The 12,094-nt window shown below is 38.6% G+C and overlaps 1 protein-coding gene across 4 annotated transcripts in view; it reads right to left on the bottom strand.

The window, feature by feature from the left end:
- Positions 1-12,094, bottom strand: part of LOC126457666 (forkhead box protein K2) — a 109,901-nt gene that overhangs the window by 38,789 nt on the left and 59,018 nt on the right. For all 4 annotated transcript variants that reach the window (XR_007585499.1, XR_007585498.1, XR_007585500.1 and 1 more), the window contains exon 8: positions 3,155-3,289. Coding sequence is in view for 1 of the 4 variants with exons in the window: in XM_050094164.1 (XP_049950121.1) it covers positions 3,155-3,289 (135 nt within the window). In the remaining 3 variants the exon portion in view is untranslated. The remainder of the gene's footprint in view (positions 1-3,154; positions 3,290-12,094) is intronic.

The following is a 12,094-nucleotide window of genomic DNA, read 5'->3' as shown; positions in this document are numbered from 1 at the left end:
GATGGTGGAGAGAAGAATCGCGTTGGCTCGGGTAGCGAAGCAGCCATTGAAATCAAGTGTGTGATGTTCAGTTGTGTGTTGTGCCACAGGATGGTCTACTTGCTCTTGGTCACAGTTTGACGATGGGCGTTCATCGTGGTGGACAACTGATTGGTAGTTATACCAATATAAAAAGATGTGCGATGATTGCAGCAGAGCTGGTAAATGACATGGCTGCTTTCACAGGTGACCCGGCCACTGATGGTGTAGGATATACTTGTGACAGGACTGAATTAGGAATTGCTGGGTGAATGGATAGGGCAGTTTTGCATCTGGGGCTACCACAAGGAGTTGATAGTTGTGGCAAAGAGTTAGGAATGGGAGTGGCATAGGAATGGACTAGGATGTTATGAAGCTGGGTGGGTGATGGAATACCACTTTAGGAGGGGTGAGAAGCATTTCAAGTAGGATGTCCCTATCTCGAGTAGGATGTCCCTCATTTCAGAGCACGATGGTAAGTAATCAAAGCCCTGGTGAAGTATGTGGTTCAGTTGTTCAGTCCGGGATGGTACTGGGTGATGAAGGGGACACTCCTTAGTGACTGGTTCTTGGAGTTGGTAGGAGGATTGAGCGTGCAAGGAGAAATGTCGTGGGAGATCTGTTTGCAGACTAGGTAGAGGGTAGTGTCTGTCTGTGAAGGCCTTGGTGAGACCTTCAGCATACTGAGCAAGGGCATTTTTGTCACTGCAGATACACGGTCACCAGGTGGCCAGACTATATGGGAGGGATTGCTGGTGTGAAGGGGATCTCCTCCGCATTCTCATCTCCCACCATGTTTATCTGCAGCCTTCTGGCAATGCATCTGCCTGCCTTCCCCACTCTTCTCCTTCTTTGCTCATTTTTTTCTCCGCCTCCCTGCTCTACATCTTCCTGATGCTGCACCTGTTGGCAGTCTAGACCCTGCACACTCCACCAGACAGAGTTCGTCTCTCCCCCCACCCACACACTATCATGGGGTGTGCTTGGTTGTTTGTTTGTGTGTGTGTGTGTGTGTGTGTGTGTGTGTGTGTGTGTGTGTGTGTGTGTGTTTTGTTGATGAAGCCTGTGGCTGAAAGCCTTACGTGTCTTTTTATTTTTTTCAAAAAGTAGATTTGTCACAGAATATTATGAAAGTTGGATGAAGTACTTCAGCTTCCAACAAAAGAATGGATACCAGTTACGCATATGCACACTCACTAACTGAATGCATATAAAAACCACAGACATTACATCCTCCGACTTCACAACTATTTATGCACTTCTCTTGCCAGGAATGAGAAGACTCAGAACATCTAAAAGGAAGTTATGTGGAATTTGGATGAAAGGAAAATGTCATTCCAAACAGATGAGGAAGCACACAATATGCAAGCAATTTAGAGGCAGCTCTTAAAGTTGGGTACTCAATATGTGTCTTCTTCCACTACTGTCTGTTCTAGCTGCAATAGTTCAGCAATTAGTAAATAGATATTCTTTTCTGTCAATATTCATGTTGGAAAGGAACTCTGAACTTTCCACAAATAATTTCTTGTAGTTACAAATACATTTACTTTTACTGCCAATCTAACAATCAACTTTCAAATACAAGTGTTTTGTTACAGCTTTCACACTATACTTAACAACCAACAATAATAATTTTAAGGGAAGAAATGGGTATTTAAATTCATTCCACTAGCATAGTAAATTGTTTTCAATGAAACAATATTCTATACATTACATGAACTAATTATATGGCTTATTACTCTTTTACTTCATTTAAAGATGTCTTTCAAATACAAATTTCCTTTTTTTCTCTATTTATAAAAAGACAGTTTAATAATTACATTATACTATAAATGTGTAAACATAAATGAAAGTGTTTCGCCCAAATGTTTGAAAGGAACATAGAAGAAAATTTATTATTATTATTATTATTATTATTATTATGAGTCCCACTGCATATTTGCTTTAAATAAGATATGGCCAAACGGAATCGTATCTCAGAATATGAATAAAGAATGACATTACTGAGGCCTTCAGTTACTATTGCTCTGCCATAGTAATTTCCTCACACATTTCACATTAGGTCTACCCATATTTACACAGTACAGTTCATTTATTGAAAGCTTATTAATGTTAGCCAATATCTACTTCATGGTTTTTCATTTGACAGTTGGATGTTTCAAAACAAGAGATCTTCACTGGAATTTTTGCTTTCATAGATCTCAGATGAGACTGTCTGAGGAGGAAGGAATTGATCACAGTGCTGCACTTTGTCAGAAAGATATGCATCAAATTCACAAAAAATAAATGACACCAAAGGTTTAACAGGATGAACAAGGGTAGAAAATACTTCAACAACATTGTATGACACCTCGTTGTTCTAGTGCATGCAAATAAAAACAAAAATAAGAGAGGCAGTCAAGATTTGTTTAACCCCGTTGTGTATGATTACTACTTCTGTGTCTTGCAGATGATGAATTATTCTTTTATGTGAATTATACATTCCTTTCTTTCACATCCACATTGCACAACTTAAAAATATCACGTTCTACAAGAATTTATACTGTTGTTGGTACACAGTGGGTCTTGCATGGTATTACTATGTCCTACTGTCAACAGATTCAGCACCAATTTTGGGAGGAATTGGACATTACTTAAGCATTACATCAATACTACACATATACCATGCAAGATGATGAACTCTTACAGCATTTTAACATATTTCTGTTTCTCCACTGTCGACAACGATATTCTTTCAATTTGGCATTTAGTCAATATGTAAATGAAATGACCATGAATTTCCATATGTGGTTTGTAACACCAATGTTAACACCATTGCCCACTGTATCTTGTGGATTTCCGTACCTCTCAACTGTTACAAAAATTTATGCAACACCGCTCATCCACTCACATCATTATTTCAAGCTAAATTAAAATGAGGTGTATAAAGGATACAAGTTTATAAATGCTTTCCCAATGTCTGTGGTTATACATTCTTCATATAAATGTCTTAGGAGAACGACTGGAGTTATTTTCTAACACACTTATTCATGTCATGCAAAAGCTGCAGTTCCTCCAAAATAAAAAACATAAATATAATTCAAAATTACAAGAAAATTGATTTAACTTTGCTACTGTGTTGAAAGAGTATGTGTACCTTCTCTAGTAACTTCTCCACTCACTCCATTGGTAACCACAGCAATCTGCTGTGCTGGCAACATGATCCGTGATTTTCCCATTACTGTGACTTGCTGTGGTTGCCCAGTAACACTGCTTGTCACAAAAGTGACACCTGTTAACACAGCCATACTTGCATTATTTTACTGTGCACCTTAACATGTACTCCCAAAAATACACATAGGAAATTAAACTTCTCACAAATCACAACCATTCTCAAAATTCACAGAGTTTACAGAAATAAACTTGACCAACATAATTTACAAGGATGAATCAAATAGAAACAGGATTTTATTTAAAAAAATCCATTTCTTGAAAAGTACAAGGTAGTTACAATTCATTTCTCCACATAGTTTGCCACTTTAGAAATACATTTTTCCCTGTGAAAAGGAAGGTTTTTTTATCACAGCACCATAGAATGAAGCTGGTTGCACCAGGAGCCAACTGGGCACAAATTCCTTGACACCTTCATCATCCTCACATCAGTGCCCTCCCAGACATTTAAACAGTCCAAAAAAATGAAATCACAGGGTGATAGGTCTGGGTCCTACGGAGGATGATCAAGTTGAGTCTTGTCTGCCAATGTTGCAGAGAACGATGTGTCAAATTGGTTGGTCTTGTCTTTTGGAGCGATATACATCCCTCACCTCCTTCAACAACTCGCAGTAGTGTGCTGCACAGACTTTGTGTTACTCACGCAAAAAATCAATGAGCAAAAAGTCTCACTAGTTGAGAAAAAAATGGTTGCAAAAAAAACCTTCCCAGATGACAGTCGAGTCTTGGCTTTCACTGGAGCTCACTAGCCTTTCCTCTGCCACTCCTGGCTCCTTTGGATGCGGAAGTGTAGTAGTGGACACTACAATTCACTGCAGGTGAAGATCCAACTCAAAAATGCATCAACTTCTTTTGCAGCCTTTGCTCTAAGCCTCTGGCAGACTTCCAAACATCTCAACTTCTGATTTTCGGTCATAAGATGAGGGACTCATCTCAAACACACTTTACAGAACGGTATGTCATTTGCAAGGATTGCTCGACAGTTCCCATACCTTATTCCGACCTGTTCTGCAATATCTGATACTCTCGCCCATCGATTGCCTTCAACAACATCTCGAACCGCATGCATGTTTTTGTCTGTAATGCTGGTCTGAGGGCCAGTGATCATGTTGCTGATCTTCCACGTTTTCATCCTTCCTTGAATTCTTTATGCCAGGCGAATGCATGTGTCCTTGACAATGTCTGATCACCGACTGCACAGTCAATCTCTGGAACATTACTGTTGCATGGTCTCCTTCACAAGCAAGAAATTTTATAATTGTGTGCTGCACCGTGGAGAGGTGCATCTGTTGCTATGGCATCCTGTGCATTACTGACAGAGCTGTTGGAAGTACATAATGGCTGGTTCTCCCCACTACTAATGGCCCCGTCCTAACAACAATTGATGCTCAGGAACAAAAATCCTGTTACATTTGATTCACCTTCATATTTACAAACAAACTTCATTACTATTAATCAATGAATGAAACTATAATACAAAGTCTATTTAGATTGCAAAATTATCTGTGATTCACTCTGTGGAAATCCCAAACTTTAAAAAAAACATGAAGTTGTCTGGAAGTGCCAAAACTGTCACCATCAAGAAACAATATTAATGACGAGCTAAAACTTGTCTTTTTGTTCTGCCTCTCTGCGACTCAACATCACCTCTACATGGTGAGAAGCGATTTATCCTTTTCATAATACTGTCATTATTCAGTCCTGGATTTTCTACTGCTTGATACTATCTATTAAAGGTAGTATAACTCTTAGTACAATAGCAAACACTGGTAAAAATCACACAAACAGATGGCTAAAACCTTGACAGCTAAATGGTTCAAATGGCTCTGAGCATTATGGGACTTAACATCTGAGGTCATCAGTCCCTAGAACTTAGAATTACTTAAACCTAACTAACCTAAGGACATCACACACATCCATGCCCGGGGCAGGATTTGTACCTGTGACCGACCTTGACAGCCTTAATTAAAATTACCAAAATGAATTTCAAATATTTCAAATGTGATGATTAGTAAATTGAAAAATATTATCCATCATATTTTGAAAGAACGTTGTTGAAGAGTTTATATGATTTTTTTGAATGTGAATTTGCAGAACATTTCTAAAAGCATAGCACAAAACACAGATCTATTTAATATCACGTGGTGTCATAATTCTGGGTACAAACCAACTGAATCGTGTAAAAGCTTACTTTTCAAAAATTCCCAGTCTGTACATTCCAAGATGTTTGTAACAGTTGTCATTGCAGTGGTTTTCAGTTCTAAGAGTTATTTGATGCCACATTAATTTATCCTGCGCATGGCTCTCGAGTTCTGCATTAATTACTGCAACCTACATTCACTAGAACCTGCTTATAGAAGACAACGGTTATTTTCCCTCTACAATTTTTACCATCACCCTTCCCTCCATTATGAAACTGCTCATTCCCTGGTGCCTGAGGATGTGAGTTATCATCTGATCGCTTCTTTTAGTCTACTTATACAATAAATTTCTTCTTTCTTCAAATCAATTCAGTATCTCCCTGTACCTTCATTAATTATTTGATCTACACATCAATTCTTCAGCATCTCCTACAGTAACATACTTCAAAGGCTTCTATTCTCTACTTGTCTGAACTGTTAACTGTCCACATTTCACATCTACAAGGCTATAGTCCAGACAAATACCTTACGAAAAATACTTCCTAAGAATTAAATTTATATTGGACGTTGACAAATTTCCCTTTTTTCTTGCTACTGATAATCTGTGTTTTACACTCTCTCTACTTCAATCATCATCAGTCCCAAAAACCAAAACTTACCAACTGCTTTTGGCATCTCATTTCCTATTCTAATTCTCTCAGCAGTGCCCGATTTAATTTGCTACAGTCCATTACTCTTGTTTTACACTCATTGCTATTCATCTAATAACCTCTTTTCAAGACACTATCCACTCTCTTCAACTGATTGTAGAAGTACAATACTGCGGCACCTTTGTTGTTCAGAAGTACAGTGCAATGTTCCTTTATACAAGCAGGCATGACGACGTATGGAAGTTTGGGTCTGGCCACAATGCATGCTTGGATAGCCTAAAGGTAAGGTGACCACTAGGGATAAGTGGGAAATCCGTGTTTGAGTCGCGGTCAGGAACAAATTTTCACTGTCGTCATTCCATTATACAACTGATGCTTGTCCATATTCGCAACTATGAATACATTTCATGGATCTTAGCAGTTCTTCACAGTTTGACAGAATTACAATGTTTTGACAAACTTTAAGGTTTTTGTCTCTTTTCCCTTAACTTTAATTCCCCTGTTCAAACTTCACTTCATATATTTCAATGATGGCTCAATATACAAATTAAATTACATGTGGGATTGGCTACTGCCCAACTCACTTCTCAACTACTCCCTTCCTTCCATCCACTCATAACTACAGCCTGGTATTTGTAAAAGCTGTAGCTCACTCACAACTCTCTGTATTTAAACCCTGCTACCCTGATAATGTCAAATAGTATTTTCCAGTTAACATTGGCAAAAGCTTTTTCTAAATTTACTAATGCTGTGAACATAGATTTACCTTACTTCTATCAATCACCTAGGATAAGTCATAGGGTCAAGTATTGCCTCATCTGTGCCTGCATTTCTCCAGAACCTGAACTTATCTTCTCTGACATTGGTTTCAGTCTTTCCATGCTACTATAAACAGTGTCATTATTTTGCAACTATTAATTATGAAACTCATGGGTCAGTAATATTCACACCTTTCAGGCACCTGCCTTCTTCAAACTGTGATTATTACATTATTCTTGAAGTCTGCGGGCGTTATTCCTGTCTCATATATCTTGTATACCACGTGGAACAGTTTCATCAAGGTTGATTCTCCCAAGGATCTCAATAATTCTGTCTACTTGTTTTGATTTAGGTCTTTCAATTGTCCATCAAATTCTACAATAGTACTGTAACCGCCACCTCATCTATCTATTTCGTGTCCCCCTCCCCCAAATTCCATAATACAGTGTGTATCAAAAGGAATCATCCGATTTAAACAAAATCATAATTATTATGTTATTTGAGATATGTGCATGCTCAACATACTGTTGGAAAGAGCAAACTCTCAAGTTTTACATGGTTCCCACTAGGTAGCAGCAGTGTGCACCCACTTCAGTTCTAGTAAAAATGGTGTTGGGACAACAGAAAGCATTCTGTGTTCTACGTTTTGCGCAGTGCGAGTCAGTAATATCTCTTCAGCATGACTTTCATACTAGGTATGGTGTGGATCTTCCTGCAGCACAGAGCATTAGACGATGGCATGAACAATTCTGAAAAATAGGTTGTTTGTGTAAAGACAAATCACCAGGTTGTCCCCGAGTCTCTGACACAGATGTCAAATGGATCCGCCATAGCTTCACAAGGAGTCCGCAGAAATCCACTCGCCATGCAGCTCGACAGCTCAACATGCCCCAGATGTCCACCTAGTATGTGTTGCACAGCCACACTGGCATCTGGAAGTGCAGGACTTTTTAAATCAAAGGATTACTGAAAAATGGATTGGTCACACTGGACCTGGCTGAATGCGATTATGTCTTGTGGAGGTTTATAAAACACTCTGTTTTTGTGCCTCCATTACCAACAACAATGAATGAACTGAGACATCACATAACAGCAGCTGTAAAAACTATTAACTCAAGACATGTTCACTGCAGGGTGGGAACAATTTGAATACCGCATTGACATATGCCGTGCATCTCAATGGGGGCATATTGTACATCACCTATCAAAACGAATGGAATTTCCCCCCCCCCCCCCCCCCCTTAGTTTCTCAGTAAATAATAATAATAATAATAATAATAATTCACTGTATGTGTTTATTAGTTTCTGAAATACAGAAGTGCCGAACTGGATGGCTCTTTTTGGTACACCCTGTACTGCCTTCAAGTTTGTTTCCTTTGTAATAATCGTAATGGTAAAATTACATAAACAAGGGGTTACAAGGAGTATTACAACAGTCGTTCTCATCCTTCACTATCCATAACTGGAATGATAGGCAGGAAGAAAAATGATTCTCCACAATAGGTCGTATTACAGGTGGCTGACTTTAGAATGGATGATGAACGAATGTAAGTACACAAAACTGCACAAAGCTCAACCTTCTCCAATTACCTTCAGTCCTGGACTTTCTGTGAATGGCTTATCTTCTAATAAGTGATACAAACTCAAATAACTAGCTTATCTATTGATAGCAAAGACTTTCTCTTAAAATTAGATACTGGATTTCTTAACAGATTACTTCATTCTACATCTCAATAAAACTGCATTAAAATAAACAAACTAATGAAAAATTTTTAATAACCAATTTGTGCTCCATAAATAGTCAAACAGGAAAATAATTACTACTTCAGGAATCCAAACTGTTCAGATATTGGGGATAATTTCTACGATGGAAGAGAAATGCAGTGCCAAATGTAAATACTAAAAGTGAGCACACAGTGAGTGAAGAAATTAGCATTTTTACCACTCCCAATTAATAAGTCAACTAACAAAGATAACTACACTATGTTTCTCTTGTCAGTTTTGAGGAACACAAATGAACAGTAATGATGATTTTTAAAGAATATCTAAAGCCAAGGGATTTTTTTCATTAAATGGAGGTTTAGCTCACGCACACTATAGAAGTGACTCAGAACATGACACAGGTAGAGAATGCATTTTTTAACCACAAATTAAATTAAAATACACCCTAACATAAATATAATTTGCCCTTCAAGAATCTTAATAATCTGTAGTGACAACACCTTTGTTAGCAGACGTTATAACCTGTGGCCAGATGGACCAGCATAGTGCTAAGGAAATTCAGCTCATAGGATTTCTTATTTATTTGTATGTCATTAGCCAACATTTGTTGTGATAGACAATTTTATAATTCAGATTCTACATCACATTTAATAGTTTACTATCTTATTGTCAGAATTTGATTAGTAACTGTCAAACCGATATGGTCCATTGAACATTATATAAACACCATGAGAGTTGCCCCACATTTTTATTGCATACTACTGATGAGACTGAAAGAAGGCATAGTAAGATGGCAGTACTTGTGGTTTGCTAACTTTTTTTTTTTTTTAACAAAGACTGCTCTAGATAGTTTGGCGTGTAACTGTTCACTTCGGTGTGGCTGTTCCAAGTCAGATTGGGAACCAAGCAGATTCCAAGGAGTCTAATAGAGTCAGATTCATTTACTTCTTCATTTAGCTAGTGCAGGAACAAATACACAGTTTCAGCTTGCTATTGTTTAAGAAATGCTTGTTACTGGGGGACCATATGGTAGACTTTTCAAGCATTGCCTTTTTTTCCCCACATTGTCTAAGTTGTTGTCCACAGTAATCACGGTAGTGTTATGAGCATGTACTGTGGACTTGTGAAGCATGAGAGTGTACAAGTCATTCATGTACACCAGGAAAAGGAAGGGTTCAAACACCAAGCCTGATACCTCTAATAACTGAGAGTGCATTTGATTGACTGTTATTTACCATAACCATCTGTGTCCTGTTAGTCAAATATGATCTAATCAGTGGCAACACTTTATTCTTGATACCATAACTCTGGCTTATTTATGAGTATTTCATGTGACACAATGTCTAATGCTTTGTTCAGCTGTAGTAGTAAGTGAAGAAATTGATCTCAAAACCATCAAGAATATCTGCAACAAGTGTTTATACTGCTGTTTCCTGTAGATGAACCTGCCCTAAAACTAAAAAGCAAAGTGGAAATCAGACTGTGATCTTCAAAGTACTGGCAAAGCTGTAATTTAGTATGATGTCTATTACCTAGGATATTATAGGTACGAGGGAGATTGGATGGTGACTTTTTAGAATAACAATAGTAGCCTTCAAGCTCATGGGATACTGCCAAGGCGGCATGATGCAAGACACCTGCCTGTTACAGTAGCGAGTGGAGTTACCACATGCTGCGCTGACTCGGCCCCTCTACGTATCCAAAAGTGGCACCTTGTCATAACAAAACCACGACAAGGAAGTATAAACACTAGTCACTCGGCCTAACAGTTTCTGTCATTGTCTGCTGCCTATACTGACGATTACTACACGGCAGCTGATGACGCAATGTAGGTCGCCTCTTATCTTCAACTAACCACTGCATCTGCCAGCTGTTGGTTTATGGGCTGCTCCTAGGCCCTACATCTGAAGAGGCACCATCCCACTGGGCTTTCCCCTCAACTATCAACAACAGGCTTGCGAACATCTCCAAGGGGTCCTGGATTCACAGCTTGCACCTGGGTGCATCCCACACCTACTCCAGGTTATTGGCTGTCCAGTGCTTCTTTGCCCTGTTGGCGGCAGAATGCCTGAGGTAGCAATGTGTTCACAAAACCGCTTATGTAGTGAATCCGTTGTGGCTGCCTAGCTGCATGTTGGTGATAGTGCACGTTATGCTAACATGGGCTCTGCTAACCTGGGGTTGAAGCACATCATCCAGATGCCAAAAGCTGCTACCGTACGAGCTCTTGCTGAATTAAGTACATTATATAATCGAAGTTCTGATTCCACAGCTACCAGGGAACTTGTGCTCCGTACTGGTCACCATACTCACAATCCTGAGTTATCACTTGACATTTTACAATGTCAATGACAATTGGACCATCTGACACTTATGGGGCTGCCATCCTGCAATAACTGCTGCCAGAAGTGTCTTCACAGATTCACCCCATAACAATACAAATTAACATTAAACTTTAAGAACACTCATCCATTATTTAAAAAATCAAGGGAGTTTTTGTTTTTTCTCCCTAGTATAGTGTTGATGCCAGCAATAAATCTGGTATCTGCACTGAAAGCAGAAAACTAGTTCCCAACAGTGTGCCCCTGCACAGCTGCAGCAAAACCTGGTGGGGTTTGTGGTGAAGACTGTTGTTGTTGCTGCTGCTGCTGCTGCTGCTGCTGCTATTACTACTACAACTACACCACTCTTTTTTTCTTGCTTCACCCATATTTGCGTCTATGTTGCTCAGAAAAGTTCTGAAGATTTCTGCCATCATGCATGCCTTACTACTTAAGTCACATGTGCATCGCAATGCCTCTACACTCTAAAACAACAGGGAGTTTTACATTTCAAAATTATTAATGGCAGAAATTTTTCATCGTCATCATCACTGCTCATAAAGGGCAGTGCCAAAGCTTGTCCTCATTTTTTGACCACTGCGACAATTTTCCCTCCATAAATTATAATTTAGATCAGTTCCATCAGTGTCAAAAATGTTCCTTGGTTCATAACTTGGAATCAACTGCGGCAAACTACTTTTACTATTATTATTTTTTATTCCAACAGTCGACACTTTCCAACCCCACAGTCTCAGGCTCTACACTTAACCGTACCAGAAGACATTATGAATTTTTTATAACAACATAGACAGCATCTCAGTGCAAAAAAAATCTTCAAAACCACTCTTCAGGAAGTCTGCAACAGTGCATCTCTGGTTATTGGAATGTTGCCTACTCTCATTACTTGAAAGCATTTTAAAGGATTGTTTACAAGAATTCCAAAGTTTATGTACAGATGGTTTTCCTCTTCAAACCAGAACCTTGCACCTACCCATTCAGGAGAGTTGCTTTATCTTTCAGTACTCCAAACAAAGAAGATGGTGCTAATCACATTTCTTAACAATATCAGTAAGTTCATAGTCTTACTGTCAACTTCTATTAAATTTTAAGTTTTATTCTATCACAGACCACATTAAAGTATTATTAACAGCACATAATTCGACAGGACTATACAAAAAGTGTGGTTGTTTCAGTGCTCAGAATGTAAGTTTAATACGTCAGGTCACACTTAAAGTCGCAGATCAGGTTCAACTTGATAATATCAATTTACCAT

The sequence above is a fragment of the Schistocerca serialis genome, chromosome 2 (genome assembly GCF_023864345.2).
Source record: "Schistocerca serialis cubense isolate TAMUIC-IGC-003099 chromosome 2, iqSchSeri2.2, whole genome shotgun sequence".
Taxonomy (NCBI): Eukaryota; Metazoa; Arthropoda; class Insecta; order Orthoptera; family Acrididae; genus Schistocerca; species Schistocerca serialis.
Note: the sequence above shows the minus strand (reverse complement) of the source record. Positions and strands in the feature narration are given on the sequence as shown.